At 46.7% G+C, this 24,955-nt stretch overlaps 1 protein-coding gene across 1 annotated transcript in view; it reads right to left on the bottom strand.

The window, feature by feature from the left end:
* The window catches only part of COLGALT2 (collagen beta(1-O)galactosyltransferase 2), a gene marked incomplete at its 3' end in the record, with an annotated part of 57,848 nt that overhangs the window by 439 nt on the left and 32,454 nt on the right, over positions 1 to 24,955 (bottom strand). The window contains exons 2-11 of the mRNA XM_082002900.1: positions 18,187 to 18,297; positions 16,510 to 16,627; positions 15,658 to 15,792; positions 11,093 to 11,297; positions 6,257 to 6,376; positions 5,694 to 5,770; positions 3,730 to 3,836; positions 2,809 to 2,941; positions 1,379 to 1,506; positions 662 to 868 (exon numbers count right to left, since the gene is read on the bottom strand). Coding sequence (XP_081859026.1) covers positions 662 to 868; positions 1,379 to 1,506; positions 2,809 to 2,941; positions 3,730 to 3,836; positions 5,694 to 5,770; positions 6,257 to 6,376; positions 11,093 to 11,297; positions 15,658 to 15,792; positions 16,510 to 16,627; positions 18,187 to 18,297 — 1,341 coding nt within the window. The remainder of the gene's footprint in view (positions 1 to 661; positions 869 to 1,378; positions 1,507 to 2,808; positions 2,942 to 3,729; positions 3,837 to 5,693; positions 5,771 to 6,256; positions 6,377 to 11,092; positions 11,298 to 15,657; positions 15,793 to 16,509; positions 16,628 to 18,186; positions 18,298 to 24,955) is intronic.

The following is a 24,955-nucleotide window of genomic DNA, read 5'->3' as shown; positions in this document are numbered from 1 at the left end:
ACAGCCTCACACAGTCTATACAACCAAAGCCTCTGTTACCAGAGACAGCCCACAAGCCCTGCACCAAGCAGGGACAACCACCCCTCTGCAGCAGGTCTGTCACCTCCTTTGACCTGTGCCAGGAGCTCTGTGGCAAACAACCAAAAAGCACAGGAAGTAGAATCACAGAACGGTTTGGGTTGGAAAGGATCTTTCAAGGCCATCTAGTCCAGCCCCTCTGAAGTGAGCAGGCACCTCTTCAACTACAGCAGGTTGCTCAGAGGCCCGTCCAGCCTGACCTGGAATGTTTCCAGGGATAGGGCATCTATCACCTCTTTGGGCAACCCGGGCCAGGGTTTCCCCCCCCTCAGTGTGAGAAATTTCTTCCTTAGATCTAGTCAAAATCTTTCCTCTTTCAGTTCAAAACCATTACCCCTTGTGCCATCACTACAGGCCCTGCTAAGAAGTCTGTCCCCATCTTTCTTCTAAGCCCCCTTTAAGTGCTGGCAGGCTGCAGTAAGGTCTCCCCAGAGCCTTCTCTTCTCCAGGCTGAACAACCCCAACTCTCTCAGTCCCTCACCAGCCAGGCTACAGAAGTGAGACACACCAACATGATCTGGCTTAAGGGCATTCAGCAAGATCCAGCTCATGTCAACATGAGCAAGGAAGGCATCCTACTTACACAGGGTGCTTGTTGTACATGACTGGCAGAAATTCATCTACTGGAAGCATCTTGCTGAAAGGCTCCGCTCCGATGAGTTTCTGAGCCCCTTGGAAAGAGATTGCGTACCCCAGGGTCCAGTACGAGTAATCAGCTTCCACCAGGTTCATGACATTGGGAACTGCTTTCTCAGGTTCCTGCACCTGCATCCTTTTACGGCCAATGTAGCTTAAAGGATGAGAAGACCAAGGGAATTGGAACCAAAGCAAATCTGCAGCAGTTAGGACTTCACATCAACCAAAGAAGGGCAAAGGGTCAATCCAAGAAGTAATCCCTGACCAGGCTCACAGATTTCTATCCTGTGCCACTCCTCAACACCCATGTCCTAACCCAGTGGGTGGCATAGCTGTGAAAGACTTCATAAGGGAGCTAAAATGCCATGGTCCAAGCCCCAGGACTGAGCCATGTCAGTTCCTCTATCACAGCAGCGTCTCCAGACACTCTTGAGATCAACCAACGCCACCCACAAAGGGCGGTAATGGTACCCAATGGGCACTCCAGCATCAGCCTCCCCCAGGAGGCAGAGCTGTCCTGATGATGGGAAGAGACACCGAGAAGCCGCTACCACCTTCCCCTGCACTCCAGCATTAACCTGCATCTCGATCATGACACAGCAGGTGCTGCTGACCTCCGCTGCGTGCCCCGGAGTTCCCAGATGGCTGAGGGCCAGTAACTTACATAAGCTCCCAGTCTAGCTGGGCCTGTTCAATGTCATCCATCAGCTTCATGAGCTTCCTTTTAAACTGGTGTTCAAAGCGCACATCGTCTTCAATAACAAGTGTCTTCTCCAGTTCTCTGTTCACCACCTGAAACAAAAGGGTTCAGAAATGATCACAGTGGCACACATGGGCCACTCGCTGCACCCCAAAATTGTTGGGGTCCTCCTAACCTGGCACTGCCTTCTAGAGCATGCAGGTAGGGAGGCTGGAGAACCAATTCCAGATTCACAGCTCAGCTGGGAGAGACTGCAAGAGCCAGTGAGAACAGTCCTGAAAACACCCTGTGGCTGAGCATCTGCAACCTAGAAAAACCCTTCATCTGATGTTGCACCATTTGGAACCCATGAGCATGACCACAGCAACCACTTCCTCAGGGGAATGTGCAGCAGCCTTTGATGCCAAAGCCTCTGTTCAGAAAAACCTCCTTGTTGGAAGAAAGTGTTCCTCGAGTCTGGGAAGGAAAACAATCCAGCGTATCCAAAGTCTGGCTCTGACGACTTAAAGGAACGCACGTGCAGAGGCATCCTGCATGTGAGTTCCCATGTTACCTGACTGCTGGCCATTTAGAAATCTGAAGCCTGACTTCTCGTGACTGCAGTCACTCCTGCTGGCTCTAGGCTGTTTGGATCTGTAACCTGCCCTGTAGCTAGCACCTCTGAGAGCAGCGAGCTCTCTCACACATCTGTACAGGACCCTGCACCAGGAGGTGCAACCCTCACTGTCATATTTGGGCAACCGCTGCCATTGCCCAGTCGTCTTTTAGTACCAAGTCTTTCTCCCTGCCTCCACCACATCTCACTCGAAACAATCCCTCCTGTTGATGTCGGGCTGTGTAACGCCAGTGTCACTGCACTTGAGAAGGTCTGGGCTGTGCTGGTCAGAGATGACAGCTTTTACCACTCAAGCAAGATCTCTTAGCTCAGGTAACAGAGGTCCCTACTGTTAAGAATATTTCTGAAATGCCAACTCAAAAAAGCCTATCAGCAGAGTTACCAGAACTTGCTTCAGTCCAGATGCAGAACAAGGGGAAAACCCAGGAGGTTTTTTTTTTTAAAATGGCATTTGTTCTTCAAAACCTTCTTGCCTTTCTCCTAAGCAAACTTGCTCCAAGCAGGCTATTGGATGCTTTGCAAAAACAGTAATGAAAATATTCTGATAAAAATCACTCAGAGCTGTGATGAGAAAGCAGAGATGAGAAAGCTGAACACTACGTTCAAGAAAACCTCTGTGCTTGATCCCTTACAAACCAAGGAAAATGGTTCCATCCCACGCTTCCAGAAACCTGCACTGTATTTGATGCTCTGCCCTACGACTGGCTGTGCGCCTTCCTGTTGCACCTGCCCACAGCACCTTCCCGCAGGAACCCCAAGGCACTCACAAACTCCTTACCTCCTTCCAGATGTAATAGTGACTAAGGAAGCAGCCGATCTCTCCCCTGGTTAGTGGTCTGGAGGAATATGGGTCCCGGTAACCTGGGAGCATATCGATGCTGAGAGCTTTGAGCTGACTTGTGTTCAGTGCTCTGAGAAAGAGAAAATATCTATCACCATTTTTTAAAAAAGTAAATTCAAATCAGACACAGACACAACATGGGAGATGCTGCTTCCAAAGAAAAGCTGTATCTCAAGAAACTCTGCACTTGTTTCGCTCAAAAACCTGGAGAAAAAATAACTTCTTGATTTACATTTCTAAATCAAGCTGACCAATCCTATCTTTAACTCTGCCAACAACTTCTTGTGGGACCATCAACTTGTCGGGTGCTTGGCTTAAATTATTTTTCCAAGATGTCTTGATGGGTACCCAAGTCTCAAAGTCCACTAGATGGCAATGTGGGTTCCTATCTCCCTGAGGCCTTTTTGCAACAACCAGACAAAAAATTTCTGCCTTGATTTCTCATTATAAAAAGGTCTCAGCACACCTTAGAGTAAGCTTGGGAAAGGCCATGTCTGGGTTAACACTGTAGCATACCAGCTTTGTAGTATGGTGGACGATCTTCCCAGGAGATAATTGCTCTCAAACACTTTCACTGCTGACTGCTTTTAATTGTGTGTAAGCGTTGGAGTTCACAGAAATCCGTGTGATTTTAACCCCATTTTCATCTTAATCTGAACCACACTCTTGCAAGAGAAGACACAAACAAAGCAAAACTGCCCCCAAACAGACTGTTAGGTAAATAAAAGTGATATTCACCTCCCCCGTCGGCCCACCCTTCCCCACCAGAAGGGAGCTCAGGGCATCCAAAGAGATGGTGTTAAGCAGTTATGCACAACCCGTTCTTTGCAAACATCAGCAACCCCAGCCGAGACTCACTTGCCATCCACAGCCTCCACTATCTTGACTGCAATCTCCTGCTCATAGAGAGTCCGCAGCATCCGATCCCGCCTGTCCTTCCGACGCTTCAGATTGATCATGAAAATCTAGGTAGAAGAGAAAGACATCGGCCTCCTGTCTTGGGAGTGAGGAAGAAAAGGGAATCCTGTTCCATTCTTCTCCAGCAGCCCCAGTGGAAAAGCAGATCTTATGAAAATACCAGGTGTGTTTTCATTCCAGGTTGCTTAGAATTTGTCAAAAAATTGGGAGTTGGTTTTGAGTTGAAAGCTTAGAGGCTTGTTCTCTGTCCAACAACTACTTTTTATAGATGTCCACAGAGGAAAGTCACTCTTCAAGGATGAAGAAAGGTGAGAGGAGACAATTTACAGCCACGTCTATAATTTCCAAAGATGTAGGATGTTTTGATTTATATTAAACACAGAGTAACATGGCCATCTCCAGCTTTAGCCCTAGAGGAACACCGAGTTTCTCCACAATGCTGTCACTGCCTGTATTTAGGATTATCAGCGGGGCCACCATCCAAGTACAAAGACATGGTAAAGAGAGGATTTTTGTAATTACTTCAGGTACTGAAAACCCGCTGCTACCCCTGCCAGAGCAGAAAGCCTAGCAGAGAGCCAAGACCAGGAACAGAGACGCCTGGGCAGGGCTCAGGCCAAGCCCTGAGGAGACAGACTTTCTGGTGGAAGGCAGAGGACCGAAGCCCTCATTTGTAGGTAAACTGCAGAGGGTCAGGGGTATTTTTCAGTCCCAGGCAGACAAGTACAAGTGCAGCCTTGTAGCCTGTGGAGCAAAACCTCATCCCAGTAAGAAGCGGATCAAATTCCAGGTCAGTACAAATGCAAAAATAATAAATTGGATAAATAAAGTGCAGCCACAAAGGACAACATGGAAAAAACCTACACCAGCTGTGTCCTGAACACAGACGCTCAAACACACATAGCCAAATTGGGCTCAGACTTTACGAGTCACATAAACAGATGTAGCAGAATACACCAAGAAAACAAAGGCTCCCCTGATCCCCGCAACTCCCCCGGTCACGGTGCCACTGCCACCCTGGCAGCTGCACACACAGGGGTGCTGGCTCTGTGAATAACAAGGACACGGGTTAATTAAAGCACAGCAGATCCCTCTCCAGCCTCCTCCCCTCAATGCCCGCTCTCTCCACAACATGAGGCAGAGTCAGGAGAGGAATTTCTGCAGGGTCTTGGGGCACTTTCAGTGTCAGCAACCATCTTTTTAGTTCACTTAAGGCCATAGCAGAAAAATGCGGCAACCAAGCAAGGCAGCGGGAGAGCTGCCCCAGTAAGGAGACATGGTTTTCATCACTCCTGGACGTACCCAGGTTGGGCTTAGAACCCAGCTGAAAGAAATCGTCCCCCTCTGTCACTGGAACGCTGGAGAGGTTTCCCAAAAGACCATTTTTTTATCACAGAATGGAAGCACTGCCAAGCTGCTCTGCAGTCAGATGTAGAGGAAACACCACAAGAACTGGAGAGTTAAATAACTTGTTTTCCAGCCTCATTTCTGCCATCTCCTCCCAGCTGGATTAAAACATCCACAGCACCAAGACAGGAAGCCCAAAGATTTGCTGGGCACTGCCCCAGCACACAAACCTGCACTTCTAATCAGGGGTCTTGTAGCAGGTACTTAAGGGGTCACAGACCTGACTGGCCTCGTTTCTCCACAGCAAATGCCAGAGGGAAAGAATGCTCCCTGAGCCCTTTCCCTTCTGCTTCCCTGAGCTCACCATTTCTCCCCAAATAAGGACGGCTATTTTCCCCTTGCAAAAGCTGTAAGTCCAAAAGATGAGTGATTGGGAGAGAGTTAACTATGTGAAAAGATACTCTACTCCAAGGGAAACGGCTAGAAGCTCAGCTACAGGGAGAACCAGGTCCTCTACGTGGGAAGACAAGACAGTAACAGCAAAATAGGTTCCTTACTTCATCAAATCCCATCTTGTCAGGGTGCTTCGGAGGAACAGAGACATACTGAGAGGGTTCAATGGGAGGGCGATCGACTGAAAGAGAGGAGAGATGCCAAGCATCACCTTCATGTACGAGCTGCATCGATACAACATATCTGCACGTGTGTTTATCAATGGGCTGAAAGCCCCAGGGAGCTGGGATGTGAAGTCAGTGCAGGAGAGGGTATAGCAGAAAGCATCCACGTTGCAAGGCAGAAGCCAGCAGCCATGTGCCAGACAGACCTCATGACAAAAACAGAGTTCTGCAGCATCCTTTCTACTTTAAAGATGCATTTTTGCATTTGATCTGGGGAAGTTGAGGGATTTTTGTGAATGGGGTTGACCTGACCATGAAGTGATTACATCGCTAGGTAGAAAAGCAGTGGAAGACAGAAAACTGCCTATCAAAACAGTATGAGAGCAGTCAGATCAGGATGCAGGCTCCCAAGGGGAAGAGAGCTGGGCTGCTGGAAGGAGAGCTCTACAAACATTAACTTGGGGGGCTGGGGGGGTCCATCATGGGAGGGCACAGGAACTTACTCATAGCCTCGATTAATGTGTGCACAAAGTTCTCAGTTTCTTCTTGCAGCATCTGGTGGGATTTCAAGGGCATGGGAAGGAAACCATAGTGTTCACGGTTGCAGATGAACATCTGGATTCCTGGGGGTTGCAAAAAAACCCAGAAATTAGAATCAGGTCTTTTACCAGTGGATTTTGCTGCTCTGTTGCTACATAGCCACAATCAACCTTATGCCACAACCTTCAGTCCCAAAAAGTTCTGTTTCACGAGCAAACAATTCAAAACCATCACAATGCCATTTTCTGTTTTATTTGGCTGGCAGCAAGCGGCCTCTCCTGTGAAATCTGTTTCCACTTGCTCCCTAAGAGCAGGTATTTTTAAGTGCAATCAGTTTTCTCCCAGGAGAGACTGGGAAACCCCCTCTTAACCCAGAGAAAGAGTCTTTTTTGGCCTTTGCCTTTACGCTATGAAAACAATCCTACAGCAGAGGGCACAGCTGGCCTTTAGAAAAGCAGTGTATGATGCACACAGCAGGTCTACTGGGTAAGTGGGGAGTACCACAGAAACCCCTAAAACCCCACCTGCACTGCTCAGACCTGGCACCTTCACAGACACAGACGCAGAATCCCTTCACAGACCCAGAGCCAAAAGCAGGAACAGGTTTTCACCCTCCGAGTTATGCCAGCCTCAAGCAATGCCATCGCTGGCACGGAGCCAAACGGGTTCCCACCTACAGCTGGGCTGAGGGAGAGGCAGTGGCGATCCAGGGACCCTCTGGGCAAAGAGGGGTGCGGGTCTACCAGAGCAGGCAGCCTTCGAGGGGGAAAAACTGAAAAAACGCCAGCGTGACTAGGGGTGATGGAAGCTTTTGTCTGAGCTTTGCAAGGATTGTCTGTCAGACTGCAATGAATACGGAATGACTCTTCCAGCGTGGAGGAGCCAAGTCTGATCCCCTGGCTTCAACAGCACACCCTTGGCCAAATGCAGGCCCAGGCAATTCAGCTCCCTTGGGATCACACGGGATGAAGTTGCAAGGCCCAAGGCATCAGTATGGCTGCAGCGTCTGTTACTAGTCTAGCATGGAATTCAGTCTGGGGTTTGCAGTCAAGCACCTTCCTGCTTTTCTTTGCTTTGGCTAGAAAATAAAGATAACATATTTTCATCTGTGCTTGCAAAGGACTTTGAGGAATATATATGATAACCACCTTGGAAGTGGCAAGTCTACCACCAAACATGGTCCTTTCCTCTCCAGGACTAGTTTTTAGTGTGCCCTCAAGATTAAAAGAAAATCCTAGAGAGAGACACCAGCAAGGAGAAAAAAATGCTTTCAAAAAGAGGTGATGATGTAACATCCTTCTACTCAAAAGCTTTTGCAACTGTTTGTTCAAGGAGCTGAATGTGAAGGTGTGAAACAAAAAGAAGATGCAAAGCTGCTCCTTGGAGCAGATGCCTTTGCAAGGGAGAGACCCATCCACTGTTGAGCTTTTTCACTGGGAACGTCCCAGCAACATGTGATCCGTGAAACGCTGTTCTCCCCAGACTGACCAAGCATCTGCTCACTATCAGCTGTAACTGCAGCAGCACTGGGCCTGATGTCACATCAGGCAACACACTCAAAAGCTACCTCCAGAGAAGCCAAAGGAAAATACTTCCGTTGTTTTTCATTGAGCTCTGGTAAGATCCTTTATTAATTAACCACAATCTGAAAGCTGTTAGAACCCATAAAACTGACCAAGCAGATTTAGAAAAAAAAAGCAAACCTGCCTTTTTCTTTCCTTTTTTTTTTTTTTTTTAATGAAACAAGCACAACGACCCCTCTCCCTCTAGAGAATAAATGAAAAGCCGGCACTACCTGGTGCGTTGATGCTTTCATGTTTTAGTCCCCCTAATCCCTGGTATTTTTAGCAGAGCAGAATTGTCTGCATTAATGACTCTGGTGTTTCTACCATTTTAAGTTCTGCAAGTAAATTGCTGGCTACACTACTTGCCAAAACACATTCAGCTGTCAGATGTAATTTAGGTAAATGGCAGAATGAAAAATACTACCTGCTGACATTAATGGATTTGGCACTGATCTAATCAACTAATCTTATCTGCCTCACTGATCTCCGTTCTTATCTTCCGCTGGCTTAAACACAGTTAATCTCCATAGATTCACACCAGTATTTTTGTTCCTTCTGGGATAAAAGCTACTCTAAGGTGGTAAAGCTACCTTAAAATGGGGAAGGGGACTTGCTCTCCAGCTCTGTTTTTATAATAAAATAAACAATTGCTACAGGGGACAGAAAAGCTATAGATACTTGTATTATTATTAGCCTTTGTAAGCCAGTGACCAGGATTCAGAGCCATGCTCTAAACACACAGCCATATTTTAGGCAACCTCAATTTCCCCCACATCCCTGTGGCCAGACCTTCCTGCTGGCTGGCTCTAGGTCTTCAGAGCCTCAGCTGAAAAGAAGCTCAGGAGATCTGGCTGGCTAAATGCTATCTTGTGAGTGCAAGGGGCTCTACGGAGTCCACCTTTGTCAATAAAACATCACATCAAGTTTTGTTCTGGGTCAGTACTCCCATCACAGGCCACGTCCTCTCAGCAGAAGTGTGATGGTCTCTTTGGAGCATCACAAAACAGTTGCTCTGAGCAGTAGATTCACTGTTGAAAATTGATGGTTTGATCTGAGGTGTTAAGTGCAGTAGTTGGCCTAGACAAAAGCCAACATAATTTGTGACTTCAGGGAAGTAACTGAAATCACTCCTAAAAGGAGATTACCTCAAAGTCCATACATTTTTCATATTTCTGAATTTGGATGTCATCCTTTTATCCTGGGTGACAAAACTCAGCCCAGGACACAAGCCAACAATCTGAGCAGATCGACAGGCTTTGCTAAAGCAAAGCCTTTCACGTCATGGGTCAGTCCTGGAAAAAGCTAAAGTGTTCTAGGATGGAAGGAAAAAATGATGGGTTTGAATTCTTGAAATACTTCTTAGGCAGCTGGAACTAATGAGATGCAGTTAACACACTCTCAGGATGCTGTATTTCTGGGAAGGCCAGAGGGAACAAGTGGGGCAGGTAGATCTGAAGGAGCCTACTTTGCTATCCAGACTTAAACCTCAATTCTCCTCTGGAGCTATTATACCAATGTCCTGACTCTGAAAATCAGGGCCCCAAAGGTGCCCTGCAAATTCACATCTCCCCTCTGCCTCCTAAGGCCTCAGCTCTTGCTGCCTCTCCTCTACCATTCATCTGTCTCATTTGATGCCCCTCATCCTCTCATAACTGAGTTTTAAAAAGCCCTGCTTAATCTGGCAAGACAACGCCATCTTTTTCAGCACTGTCAAGAACTTCAAACCAGAAAGGTCACTAAAAGGAAAGCTGGTGGCTGCTCTGCTGCTCTGGAAATGGTGAGAAAGGCAGTCTTCTCAGCCTGTCTCTTCTGCAGAAGAGACTGCCAACAACAACAACAAGCAGCTATACTTCTTCACTCCACTTTCTCTCTGCTTGTCTGTCCCCAAAGAACAGCCCTTCCTTCGCCCTTTAACTTTGCCTCTTTTACAGAGGACAGATAACACCAGCTGCACATCACTCAGAGGACCCACAAACAACATTTCCCTACTAATTCACCTCAGTAAGCCAGCAAAACCAGTCATGAAGCTCTGAACAGCAGTGCATTTCACTGGTGCTGCTGAGGTTTCATCACTCCCTTTTTCCTTTAGAAGGCCCCAAACTTTCCCCGTTTCAACACAGCAGGGCAAAGAACACCACAGATGGCCATTAAAAACATACCCTTCCCAGGAGCTCCTTTCAGCTCTGACACTGCTACATACAGGTCTTGCCACCCAGGGCTTTGGTGGAGACAGAATACCCACCAGATCCAGTCTCCAAAAATAAACGGAACTAAACATGCTCACCACAATTACAAGCAGGAGTAGCAGCAGCCGCACGCACTTAAGAGACAGTGATTTCTCCGAGACACGCAGAGCTCTCTGCAGACACCAACAGCCATTCCAGGCAAAGGAAGAGGACACTGAGGTGGTGATTCAGCCTGAAAGGACTCCTGTATTTCAGGTCTAACTGAAGTCCTCCCACTGCCTGGTAGGAACTGATCCCAGCATCAGCTGGAGCGGTACTCCTTTTCTCTCCGCTGTGCCCCAAGGATCTCAGTGCTCAACTGGTTCTCCAAAAGTACAATGTCAACTATGCAGAGATTTTACTGCTTGCACATCAGCTCTAACCTGCTCTTGCCTGCAAGAGATTTCCTCTCAGCCCAGCCCACAGGCTCCACATCATTCCCCTGAAAGCTGCACTGATTTTGCTTTCAAAAAAAAAAAAAAAAGACAAAACAAAAAGCTGCTACCTCATAGACAATTCCTGCTGAGCTGCCACAAAGCAAAGCCTCATCAGCACTGTGGGTAAGCAACTTGGGTTTTGTTTGCCATAAGGGCTGCTACGTTTAAAAAGAGTCTCTTGCCCTCACCCCCTTCCTCACGGATCTCCTGGAAGTGGTAACTTTATATACCTTACCTGCAGACTTCAGAATACCTTCCACCCTCACAGCATTCACCTGCGTTCACTGCTGCCTTGCTGTGACACAAATCAAGGGTGGACACCACACATTTTGTCTCTGAAACACTACCCCAGTCCCAAGAATGGCTCCCATGTCTTTTGAAGCTAGCTGTGATTCAAAACTGCATTGCCAGGCACTTGCTGCTGGTTATTCCTGACCAGATCCGAAAGAGGAAAGCGAACAGGGTCTTAACTCACCACTGAAGTTAACACAGGACTTTTGGCCTGTGAACTCAAAGCAGAGGTCTGCATGTCTCTACCAGTGAATCCTCCCCAGCAAAGGCTCCAGACATACCTGCTTGGCGACTGGAGAAGGCAAAGACCATGATATCATCAAAGCTCCACGTGTAGTCCTGGTGAGGGGGGTAGAACATCAGCTTGGTGGAGGCCTCTTTCCTCAAGTCAATAAGGAAGGTGGAATGAATCATCGGGACAGCAAAACAGCCTGTCCTCTTCCATTCCCGAATCAGGGGATAATCCAAGGTCCTTTTGTAATAGCCCTGCAATCACAAGGAGGGAGCTGCTTGTTACAGGAGATTTCTGTTTCATAGATGGTCCTGAGCAAAAGCTCTCACCCTTAGCCCTCCCCAGCAGAGATAGGTCAGTGCTCAAGTCTCAGATTTTTAAGTGTCTCCCATTTGCAAAGGGCTCAGTCAAGTATTTAGAAACGATCTCCATCCCAAAAGTTAAAACTTGATCTTCTCTCTCCTTTTTAGCAGCTATTGGAAATCCAAGCCATTCCATTGCAGAATTCCCTTCCAATACAGCTTCAATCCTCAGACTATTTTCTCCTGGCTCTTCAAAAACCCTTTTTGCACATAAACTCTCAGGTCTGACCCTGGAAGCTGCGGAGCATCCATGACATCCTCCATGTTCAACAGTCACAAAGGACATTCAGTGTCTCACAGAATAGGACCTGCAAATTATTTCTGACCATGACTAAAAAAACCCCCAAAAAACCAAAAAACATTTGCTTCACTACAGCAAAGACATCATCTCAGTCTCCATCAGCTGTGTGAGAACCTCTGCTTCCTCCACCCCAGGGCAAGCAGGTTTAATACTCACTCCTGAGCTCTCTCCAGAGAGTCTGTCTGGGGGAGGCACTTCAGGCAGCTCCCTTCTCTGTAACCACGAGCTTTGCTAGCCCTCCAGCACTGTGGGTGCAACACCCACGTTGTGCGGCTCACAGCTGGTTTTGCAGGTGCAATATGTCTGAAGCCATCAGATTTGGAAATAAATGCACTGAATTCCTCCAGAAAGAAAATCCTAACATACCAATTAGACATCTGGACACAGCTGACAGTTGAATCCAGAGTAGATTCTGGTCTTTACAGAAACGATGAGTCACTAAATAAGTTAAAGTTACTTTTACGTTATATTTTCCATGAGCATTCTAGCAACAGCTGAGCAAATCACTGCAGAACCACTTTACTCTGCTTTTGTGTAGAAGTATAGTGTGGTGCATCTGTTTATGTATCTGTCGATCCTCCCCTCTGTCCTTCAGATATCTAGTCCTCACAGTATGGTCAGAAGGTATCTCAAACACAGCCAGTCTGATTTTCAGGAAAAAGAAGAAAGCGGGTAGAGACCTTACTAGCATTCCCACTGAAGGAAGGGTTAAGACATTCAACCTTTAACAGACATCTGAGAATGCCCACAGGTAAAAGATGCTGGAAACTAATTTTTCCTCCTCCAGTCACTCACTACAGGGTTTTGGGGCTTTTCACCACTCATAAATCATGTGCCGTCAAGAAAGACTCCAACTTGTCAGCACTGTTGCCGTGCTCTCCTAAGGTTAGCTTCGTGACAACCAAATGTCAAGCTGTCTGGAGCTGGGGTTGGCTTGCCATTGCTCTGTGCCGGAGGCCGTGTTTCAGGGTGTGCTCCAGCTGCTACTCCCTCCCCAAGTCCCCAGGGAGAAGGCGGCTCAGAGCATGAAACTGCAGGACTATGAGCACAAAAACAAGAAGCAGCAACTAAGAGAAAAGAAAAAAAATCAAGTGGGAACTTTCCTGTTCTTTTGAGCAGCCTTTTTCACCAAATTCTGCAAGATGCATTTGCTGGTAGTTTTTTCCCCTCTCCTTTTCTCAGCTAATGGTGGTAATGACAGAAGTTTACTGCCGGAGAGGTAACGCTAGCGGCCCGGCTGAGGCTGGTGCACACAGACAGAGGTCCACTTCAGGCTGTGGAGCAATGCTGATTTACATCAGTGGAAAACCTGGCTGTCTCAGGACTTAACCTTAAAAACTTAAAGGACAATGCCTTTGCTATGAAGTTTATATTCCGTTTTAAAACAAAAATGGAAACAAGTAAACACACACACCCCTTTTCTTATCTATCTATTTACTTCACAAGAATTTGGAAAGTTCAGGACCTTTTCCTGCTATTTCTATTCAATTAGTTAGTCTGAACTGTGGAACTCCTTGCCATAAGATGGTGTGGGTGCCAAGAAAAGGATTTAGATAGTGATTTCTGTAAAAGAAAAAAAAAGAATCACCGAGAGCTTTAAAGACAAAGACCTTCCTCAAGAATTCCTAGAGAAGGATATTGCCAGAGGATGAAAAAAATATTTTGGGGAAATATCGTTCGCTTGTTTGTTTGCCATGTTCTTGTACTATTCCCTAGGCATCTGCTGGGAACTGCAGCTATCAGACATACCTCTGAACTCACATGGTGCAGTTGTTATGTTTTCACTTTGCCTGTAGTCCCTACTTGTGCCCTGAATAGCACTGAGAAGAATGATGTTTTACATCAGGTAAATAGAAGAAGGGGAGGGAATGGAGTTTGCTCTTTGTTTCAGCACTCCAGCAATAATGACAACAATTAGTATCTGGTTAGCTTGCTGGAATAAAGCAAGAGGGTAGGGAATGGCAGGACCATAGAGCCTCTCTAAAGTACTCATATTCACATGCCCCATGGAAGCTCAGGCTTAAACACATTTGTGCAGCAGGGCAAGCTTACCTTTAAGAAGGAAAGACAAGACTCAAGGATGGAAGGAAAATGGAAATCCTGAAACTTTCCAGGGCAAATGTGGGCAAAAAGGGAAGTTTTCAAGAGAACAGAACCCCTGTTCCTATTCTAGGAGACATACAGCTTAGGATCCTGCCTCCCCAAAGGATGACAAAACACATGCTGGCAGCAGACTAGAGAACAGGTCAAAAACCTGATCTCATTATTGAGGTTTACCTCTGGGCTAGGAGAAAAAGTATTAACTACAGTCCTCAGCTCAGCTTGAATGTCTCAGTCCATCTAGCACTTAGTCAAGAATATTTCAAGGAAAAGAGTGAAAAACAGCAAAAAACAACTGTAACGATAGATCTGCCCTTCTATACATTTGATTCTCTTACCGAAATCCGTTTATGGACACGGTGATTGTACTGGGTTTGGCTGGGATGCAGTTAATTTTCTTCACAGCAGCTCATACGGTGCTGTGTTTTAGACTGGTGACCAGAAGACTGTTAATAACACGCCGACATTTTAGCTGCTGCTAAAGGCCTTCCCTGTTTCTCTGCTCCCCTCAGCAAACAGGCTGGGGTGAGCAAGGGGTTGGGCGGGGACACAGCCGGGACAACTGACCCCAACTGACCAAAGGGATTTTCCATGCCAGGTCGCAGCTCGCTCAGCAGTAACACTGCAGGGGAGTTTTTCCCCAAAGTGCTCAGGGAATGGCTGGGCATCGGTCTCCTGGTGACGAGTGACTGTTTTTGCCTCACTTGTGTGTTTGGGTTTCCCCCCCCCCTTCGCTTATTAAACTGCCTTTATCTCAACCCACAACAGTTGCTTTTGGGTTTGGTTTGGTTTGGTTTTCCCCCTGCTTTTGCCCTTCCAATTCTCTCCCCCGTCCCTCTGGGTGGGAGCAAGCCAGTGACTGAGTGGCGGCTTACCTACCACCCAGGGTCAACACAGCAGAGTGATGCGGACCAACCTGTGAAGTGATAGCTCAACCTCATTCTGGCTCTAAAAATAACGCTATTTCTACTAGACAATATCTTTGTATCTGATACTTTCTGCAGTATATGTGATTTGAGAAAGTAACATGAAACTCTAATTTCTAGGCTCAGGCCTTCTGTGCTTTCTACCGATACCCTTTACATACATACTTCAGCACACATGCACACACAATTCCTTCAAGGCAAAGGGTGTTGCCTCACTACATAAATCTCGTTCGTATGTGAGAAAAATAACCTATACACAATGGAGAGCTGTAGAAAGAAAAGCAAATTCCTCTCAGATTAGCATCACTATCTACGAAAACTAGTCTGAAATTACATACTGAGAGTTTTAAGGCCATTACACAAACATATGGAATCACCTCAAATAAATTCTGGTGTGCGTATTAGTATTTTTTATGTAGTTAGTGGGATTGTATCACTTCCCAGGACTTTTAGCTAAGCAAGCTCAACTTCCTCCAGATTCAGCTTTTTCAAGAGAGGAATCCCAGATAAGGAAGCAAGTTTCAGTTATGTGCCTGCACACCCAATGCAGAACATAAATTGCTTTGCTCATACCTACAGCTTGGTTCGAAAACAAAGCCTGAAAAAATCAGACTGCAATGTCCTCTCTACCCTTATTCCCAGATTACTTATAAATGTGCAGAATTTTCCCAAAGATACCCACCCAAGCTTTGGGATGCCGTCACTGAGATGCGCAAGCCGAGACAACTGCATGACACCACCACCCTCGCTACATGCCAGCATCACCTCTGCACATCTCAGAAATTGTTTTCAGAAGGACACTACAAAAGCAGATGGGAAAGCCCACAGCACAGAAATGATGCCCACTGCTTCACAGACACAAGGCAGGAGGCCTTTGAAATCATAGCTTGCACAGTCACCCAGCACCGTTCACGCGGTCACTTGCCTGGGGGGTGATGCCACACCAGAAGTTAGAGTAGAGAGAGCGAGACTCGAGCATTGGTGCCACCAATGTCTTGTTTTCTGCTATCAGCAGGCTCAGGGTTTGTGGGTTGGTCAGTAAGTTATCTGCATCAATAAACTAGAGAAGGAAGAGGGGAAGAGAAAAATAAATTTGTTGTCAGATGAAACACTATGCTTCTCCTGACACTTTCTTGGGAACAAGGCAGCCAGAGGCATGAGGTTAGCAAAAAGCACCGAGCTGGTGGTTTTGATACCATAGGACACATCTCTCTTATAGGGAAGCTATGAGATGCGGAAAGATGCAGAGCTTCCCTCTGACTCCACAGAACGTTACTCCAGCACTAGGGCAATGGAGCTGCGAGGGAAAATAACATTGCTGAAAATTCAGGGCACGTTTACCCGGTGAAGAGCATCAAGAAGAACTCTTAAAAGTTGGCCTCATACCCTCAGCTTGTTCAGAGGCTGGGAACACCAGAACACCACCATTAGCTGCTGCTGCAGTGACCAAAGGCACGTGGCATCTTTCCACATCTGTTCTGTGGAACTATTTTCCTTATGTTTCATGAAAAATAGGTGGGGTTTCAATCTGGGGGACCCACCACCAGGACTATAGTCAATCCTGACCCGCATGTAGAAAGCCTTGGGCTGACTCAGGGACTTATCCCCCTAGATGCAAAGTCTCTTGCTCATCAGACCAAAAAATGACACACAGCAACTCACTGCAGAGAACTTTGATATTGGGGCTACCAAAAAGTTTCCTCTCCATCTAAAGACAGAGCGACTACCTGAAAAGCTTTTGCCCGAGGACAGTTAATAAACCAAACCTTGTATTTACCAGGATGTAGTCTGACCACTTCTCTCGTGCGGCGCGCAGAGCAGCCTGTCGGAGTTTCATCACGTGAGTGAATCGGGAGCTTGGCCAATGTTTTGGCCCAATTTCTTCCGGGTAGGACCTAGCAAAATAAGCAACAACAAAAAAATGACTGCAACCCATGTCTGGGCCCTATTACACTAGTTTAAAAAAAAAAGTTCCATTGCTGCCTTTTTCCAAAAGACAAACAGTGTTAAGAGTCACCTCAGGCAACCTAGGAGAGGTTTTGAGGAAAACGATTCCAAGTTTCGTGCTGGCATGTGTACCCAGGGCACCGGGGAACAAGCAGCGCTGCAGCATTTCCTGCCGACCAAGCGGCCACAAGCCAAATAGCACTGTCAAAACCAGGAGTTTCTTCTGCAGCAGGCAGGTCCTCACCTGACATAAGCAGAGGTTACCCCACCAAAATAAACTGAAACTGATTTACCTTATCTGACCCTCTGGTAGAAAGTCATCTGTCCTTTGCTAGGCTTTAAGTTGAAGACTATAAATACAGCTTCCTTAAACCCAGTAGAAGCAACAGAGCTGAGGATGCGAAGATGAAGGCAATTTGCATTCCCTCAGGGTCTGGGCATTATTAGTAACTGCTAACACATCCCGATAACAGCTCTTAAATCTACAAACACCCAACCCCATGAGCCCCATCATATGAGCAGTTATGTGCATGGCTCCATTTTCAGGATCAGGTCCAAAAGCAAATGCTTTGTAACAAAGATGGAATAAAAATTCAGGACTTTGAAACACTGCCAGCATAAGCCAGTGAAGGAGCTAAGAACTTCAAAAACTTTTTACAGAACTTAAAAAAAGCCAAGTTTGACAGGATTAAAAAAACTCAATTCCAATGAAAGTATTAAAAAAAGGCAATAAAACACACATTCCCTGTGAGTTTGTACCACAAATGCCCCACCATTGCACTGAGGACCCTGAAAGAAAAGCAAGCCTAAAGAAAGGGGAAAGTGATGTACTTTTCCCTGATGGAAGAAATAGAAAATAGAATAAAACAAGGAACAGCCAATCTTAAAAAAAAAAAAAAAAAAAAAAAAAAAAAGGCAATAAAAACCCAACACACACAATTGTTTCACTTTGAAATTCTGTGTATAAATAGGTGTTGCCCTTAATTCCTTAAAATAGGATTCTCTTTAAACCTAACATCATATTTCAAAGCAATGATCCTGCAAGTCATGCAAAGGCACAATACACTGGACTAAATCTAGCTCTCTGGTTCAGTACTTACTGAATATTTGATGTCTCGGACAGAGCTTTCATAGACACTATGGGAATGGGCTATGACGTCTCTGCTTCCTTGCAAATAAAGAATGACAGTTTTTATTCCCTGTAGCTTTTAATGTGATTTGTTTACCAAGCAAAGAGAGCAGCTGCAGATGCTAAATAACTGAATGGAAAATGCTTTCTTCTCTAAAGTGCTGCATGAGTTGCTTCACTGAAGTCAGAGACTTTTTTTATGGGCTCCATAAGAACACAATTTTAATGGGACAGACCCCCCACAAAAAAACCCCAAAACCAAATCCACATTTTAATGCTTTGGACATTTAGTACATCTCCCGGTTTGAAAACAGAAAACCTAGAAAATTTGACATATACACCAAACAACTTTAGTCAGCTCCTCCCTGCAGTACTCACTGGGGGTCTTCCATCGGCCTCCACTCCACATCGTGGTAGAGGTTCTGCACGTTCTTCAGCCACTCTCTAAGGATTGCTGTGGTGTTATCAACGTTGTGGTCAGTGGCCGCCCTGGCAAAATGAGAGCACAGAGAGCCCTGTTAACACATGATTTAGGTCCTTTTGCCTTTTCCCAGCTGGTAAATGAGTCAAACAGAGGCAGGACCTATTTCTTACAGGCACATCCAGCTACTGGCAGAACTCAGGGCAACTCCACAGATGTGCAAGCCCTTGCTAAGGCTCACAGCAGAGCTCCACTTCCCCACAGAGCACCCCCGTCACGCAGGCAAGCTTGCACATCGCTCCCCTCTCGCCGATCTCCTCCCGCCTCGCAGGCATCACAGCAGCTCTAGCATCAAGCGGCCACGGGACTGATCTCTGTTCTTAACGCCCACGTGCCGAATTCTCCTTGCCAACTGTCACAATCGCACCCCTTCAAATCTGTCCAGTTCACCCCCCGGAAAAGACACGCCAGGCCATCGCAACACGAATGGCCCAGCGTAAGCTAACCGCAACGGTCCGGTTCTTTAGAAGAACCAGGATTTTGCTCCGCTGTATCAAAAGTCCCTTGTTTCCCACTTGCGATTAGCACAGCCCCGCGCAGCTGCCCTGCGGATGGCCACGCTGAGCACGGCAGTGGCGGGACAGTCAGGGATGCTCAACGTGCACCAGCATCAGCATCACCCTCCTGCCCCCACCCTGCTATAGCCAGCAAGCGGCGAGGCTGAGGCTCGGAGAGAGGCGGCTTGCTCTCCTACTGTTTCCTGACACGGAGGTTGTAAGTTTGTGAAAAAACACGGAGAAGCTTTGTGCAGGTGCCGTGTTCTGTTAAAACGCTGTAATAGCCCTCAGTCCCAAACAACAAGGTGCCAGAAACCCGCCTGCTTCCTCTATGGCCTCCACAATCCTCCCTGAAATCAGCATCTGAAGAATGTTTTTTCCTCAGGGTTGAGTAGTGTAGCTGCACAAACTGGAACAGGATGCACAGATCCACGTCCCTGACAGCAATCACGTGGAAACGCTCCCAAAGGAGCCGCAAGCTCATCTCCGTCTGGGATCCTCGAGCCTCCGGGCGCGCGAGCTGCTCCTTTCCAGCACGCGCTTCCCTGGGACCAGGGCTTTGCACACCCAGCACCTGGTCCCTCACGTGGTCACAGCAGATCCCACAGCAAATTCCCGTAAGCCAAAGGGCTGCTCGGTTTTTTTCCTGGCCAGAAGGTAGGGAAGCACAGCCCCATGGCAGGATGCAGCCTGCGCAGCCACAGCTCCACTGAGAATTTACAATCCCTTTAATATTCCTCTGGGAGTATAAATACTCCCAAAAGGTCCCATGGAGAGATAGCGAAGATGGTGTGAATCACATCTCTAAGGGGATGGGTGCTGGAAGGCTCTGCTAAGCCCCCATCAACTGCTATAAATTGCCTATTTTGTGCCCCAGAGACCCAAAGGCCCTTCCCACAGCATCCTCCACCCTACTCGAAGCCAGAGATACCTGTATTTCGGGGAGGACACACAGAAGGGAGGAAGGGGGCACATCCCAAACCCCAGAGCTATACCAAGCTATTTCAGGAAAATACCTCCACCCTAAGCCATCATGTGATCCTCCAGATGAGAATGAGGGCATGAACCTTTTCTAGTTCATGCAACCAGAAGGTATCAATCCCACGGGGTTTAGCCTGGTTTAAATTAAAAGAGAATCAAGAATTCACATTTTAACTTTATTTATAATTGGAAGAACACAATCACTTAAGAACAGGAAGGCTATTAGTCGAATATTTATTCCCGCCTATTAAAACAATAAATAATGGATGTTCAGCAAGTGAATGGAGGCTGGATTCTTTGCTGTTGACTGCTCTCCTACGACTCCCAGAGCAAGTCAGAACTTCAGGGTTTGCTTTTGACCCAAGATCCTGGGTCAGACTGCACTGCAAATCCAGCTTGCAAGGACGTTTAACTGGACTAAAACAGTCATAGCACTGACTTGGTAGAATAGACTAAGTCAAACTCGCTCCATGTGTTTTGTGGATCGCAGCTCATCCACTCAAGCCCCTGTATTAGCATGCTTGCTCCAGCCTCCCACAGCCACTGCACATTTCACTAGTCTTGTTCTGCTTTCCTCCCACACTCCAGCTGCACAGTCAGTGAACAACAGCTCCGAAGTTCCTAAGATACCAGAAAACTGTGAAAATGGGGTTTTGTTCATGGTCATCACTGGAGCTGCAGTGGCACCAAGAAGCTTCTGCACTGCAATTAGGCATCATGCAAACCAAGTGAAGATGACGGTGGCCATCCTGAAGAACACCAGATTCCATTCTCACCACCATACTCTTTCCCAGGTCCAGGCTAGTCTTAAGGATCCTGCAAAGCCTTAAAGCAAGCACACAAATCTCAGAGAGTCAGGTGCATGTGCCTGTTTTCCTCAGCAAGCCTCATCCCAGTCCTTCTAACCTCACATAAGATCAGTGGGAAGATGTGGAGGGGTTTGCTACAGTCTGGGGAGGGAAAGGGGAAGCTTCAGCTCTGTGCATGTCAAGTTAGTCTTAGTGTTATGCTGACTGCTCCCTTGTCTCAGCCAGGAGATATTTCTCCATCCAGCTCTACGTGCACACAAGCCCAAAATCTATTAGTGGGGGAGCTGGTTGCAGGGATGTGCAATGGAAATCCAAAGTTAACAAAATGAAACATAATTTCCATGACAAAAAAAAGTAAAAATTGAGCCATTCAACCTCAGAGAAAATTATTAACATGAGAGAATGCTGTTTCCTCAATTGCTCGGAGTTGCTTCATGAAGCCCAAAACTTTGACCAGCAGGAGAAACCTTAAAGTTGAAAGACAGTGGTTGACAGAGTTACTGCAGCTCTGTCCTCAAAAGCTAGCTGTCCTCAATAGCTAGCCCTTCTTGCTTCCCCAGGCAAGACAAGGGGGCTGAAAGGATGCTCTTCCTATCACGTCTCTGCCTCCAGTTCCTCTAAGGTCAGACAGCACAAGTTTTAGTGCATGGTGACACCACCATCCTGAGAGAAAGACATAGCACAACAAAGACTGCTACTACCTGATCTTCCCCTACACCAAGGTCTGCACTGGGAAAGAGCTTTCCAACAGTCAACCTGACCTCCCACACCCAGGGTTCTCCATGCTGCTGCTGGTAGGGCAGCATGCCTTTGATGAAATTCACCCCAGAAGACCCCAACAGCTAACAACCTCCAGACAGAAGTGAGACAGGAGCCTGGAGGAATCTCTAAACATACCCACAAGGAAACTGCTAGAAGAAAAATGGCAGTAAAATGTCATTACAGCCTGCCCAGGCTGTAATGGTGGTGGCATGTAGAAGGTAAATTCACATCCCAGTAGACCTTTACAAAAAGACATTGATGAGACAAAGCTCTGGCACAAATAAAGGACTGAAGTCTCCAGGACTATCCACCCAGCAGCATTTCTAAGCCCAAAAGTTCTCAAGGGCAATAAAGTTTGTCACACCCTGGATGAAACAGGCCCTATGACTAGCAATTTGGCAAACCTTTGTTTTTCCAGCTTTGAGCCTCAAGAAAAACCCAACCAAAAAAAAAACCCAAACAGCCCAAGCCATTCCCAAAAGCAATTATCACTATTGGTTTCAGAACAATTCACATTTAAGATCAAACAAAATCAGCACTTACTCCTATTGGAATATCTGAATCAGTCCACCTACCCCCCCACCCCCCCAAAAAAAACCAGCTATGGTGTTTGCAATACCACTGTATGGAAAAACAGCCACTTACTTTTTTTGTTTTTTAAATAACAACCCATGCACACGAAAAACAGGCAAATAAAAATATGAGCAGGACTTCCCACTGGCAGCGAGAGCCCCTCAAGCCATTAAGAGGCACATCAGGATATTCCCCATTATAAGCACTTCCGTAAAAGACAGTTTGTAGGACTTCAAGAAGCCAAGTACCCAGTTAAAACTTCAGTGCTCTAACTCAGATGGACAGACCAGTTGGGCCCTGTTCACTCTTAATCCATTTTCAAGATGCTAAGGCCATCTCTGCTGCAGACTTCACCACTACCATCGGTGGTCTGCTGCCCATGGTGCACATCTCCCCAGTTCTGGAAAACTGACTGTCCTTTCCCTGGGTGATGACAATCAGGGAGGGTTGAGATACAAGGACAGAGCAGCCAACACTTGTGCCACATCTGGTACAGTCAGACAAGGGCATGGGATGAGATTGTTCGTGTGATAAATTCAGGGTAAGAAAGCATCACATGGAAGACACCATGCTAGCAGTGTCCTGTGCTGACTCTTCTTGGAAAAGGCTTAGAGCAGGTGAGGTAAAGCAGTACCTCAATCCCTATGGAAAAGCAATTTCAGTCTGCACAAATTCCTTCTACGACAGTGCTAGTGGACAGAGACAGCACAGGCCAGCAGGTGCTCTCTGCACGTCCTGCAAGTGCGTTTGATGGTGAACACACACCATATAAGAGATATCATCCCTCCTCACTTGCCTCTCCTTGGAGAAGTGTTTTTACTATATCCTCTGATCCTCACTTGTCCATGGTATGCACTTGATAGGGCAAGGACAGTGGGCCACCTTAACCCAGCTCCACTTCGCTCACCAAGAACACAGCTTAGCAGTCCACCTGACCCTTAGACTAAGACAGTGCCTAGATTTTTTGGGGGTATATTTTTGAAAGCAGGCTGGTGAGCACCGGCTGGTCTACAAAGTAGACTTATTTGAGTCTGAGTTCATCAGCATTGCTCTTGGTCTGTTGTCAGGTTCAAACCACATTTTCGAGTGAATCAGTTTGAAACATTTGTGCAGTCAAGACCATGCAGGAGCTACAAGAAGATACACTAAGTGCAAGGCCACAGGAGGAGGAAAGGTGCATTGGCTGGCAAGGAGTACAATCCTTACCCGTCATTCTTCAATGTCTCATTATCTTCATGGCTCTCTGCTGGACTTGCTCATGGTTGTTAACAGCTTTCTTCACCAAGGGGGTTCAAAACCAGATGTGGAATGCCAGACGTGATCAAACAAGTGCCTAGCAAAAGGGGAATAACCCTTCCCTTTGATCTCCCAGCTATGCTTCTGTTCATGCTGCCCAGGACACAGTTGACCTTCACTACCAGGCACACTGCTGGCTCGTGTTCAGGTTGCTGTCCATCATAGGTCCACAGGACCCCTGAGGACTTATCAGCAGAGCTGCTCCCCAGCCTACATCACAGCAAAGGGCTCTTCCTTCCCAGGTGCAGGACCTGATGAAGTTCAAGAGATTCCCTGCAGGCAACTCTCAACTCAACGCCAGCACACTCTGCCTGCAACTAGTAATTGGGGAAGAAGAAACAGCGTCTTTCTCTCAAATGGGATGGGTTACATCAACAACCTTTGCACTAAAAGGGAGGCAACTTCCCATTCAAGAGCTGATTCACAATGTCTAGAATTTAATTAAAGAAAAAAGGTCTCCTGTGAGATTTGCAACCTAAAGCCTGTGCGACACAACCAGGAAAGACTGGTGGAGCGACAAGGAAAAAAAAATTAAATTCCTGCCACTCTTTTCTGAAAAGAAAGTTTAATAAATTAAATGGGAACAGACCTCCAGATGGACACTCCTATTCCAGTAACATGGCAGCTTTTTCCAGTCAGATTTAAACCCATTTCCAATAAACAGAGTTAAATTTTAGAAAAGTTTGAATGAGAATGTTCATATAGGGGCTTATGTCGGCATAACTATAACCACTTCAGTATTTCCTTTGGCTTTAACCAGTAGTCTTACCATGGACACAAGCCCTCATTGTCCATGCTCAGCAAAGTACCCACTCCCAAAAAAACACAAATACCATGAACAGTGGAAAAGTAAGCGCAACATTAAGCGCCTACTGTTTTAATTAAGTAGCACATGAGTAGCAGCATAGGAGGAAAACTGCTCCTTTTACAGACTGCTCATATTTTTGGCCTGATAATGTCTGCTCAAACTATGTTTGCAAGAGGGGGTTAATTCAGGCTTTGATGGTTCTCCTCCTCTTTTCCTCTGCCACCTGCCCTGGGATTTTTATTATTAAAAAAAACCCCAAAAAACACCACCCTTTTTCACTTCTTCACATCCCTGCCTGCTCTCCCAAGCTATTTACAGTTTATTTACCTCAGGCGCTCAGTCAGAGGAGAAAATTTTCACCTTTGACGTCTAAATAGGAGAAGTACTACAGGACAAAACCAACGCTGTATGCCTCCAGCTTGTCAGAGTCCGGGTCACGCTGTAACACAAACGGTGGGAAATTCTATGGCCAGGAGCCTGCAGTGATTTTCCTACCGAATTTAACATTTACCAACTCTTCCCTTTGGCAAACAGGGAGGGAGGAAAGGCTTTGAACAGGGGTAAGCACTTCACGTTTAAGCAGCATATACTGCAAAGCAGAGCCAGAACTAGCGGCAGCTAGTTTTCAAAACCTAAAGCTATAAGGAGGAGCCTTTCCCTTCCTGACAGTGTTTGAAGACTGTAGGGCTTGAGGAGGGTGTTGGGTTCTGCCTCCATCCCAGTGTAAAGTAAGACAGCAAAAAATTTTACAAAGAGAATGGACATGCACTGTTTCAGCCAACTGCTCCCGAATCCTTCACTGCCGCGAGAGCCAAACCCGGACGCCCAGGTTCAAGTGGGCCCTTCCCATGGCCCTGCCAAGCACATGCCATGGATGACAATGGTCAGGATGCTGCTGATGGTTGGGGTTGCACTGAGAATGGCTCACAGGACGGGGACA

The sequence above is a fragment of the Phaethon aethereus genome, assembly GCF_964289735.1.
Source record: "Phaethon aethereus genome assembly, chromosome: 8".
Taxonomy (NCBI): domain Eukaryota; kingdom Metazoa; phylum Chordata; class Aves; order Phaethontiformes; family Phaethontidae; genus Phaethon; species Phaethon aethereus.
The sequence above is the reverse complement of the archived record's forward strand: the minus strand, read 5'-3'. Positions and strand labels throughout refer to the sequence as shown.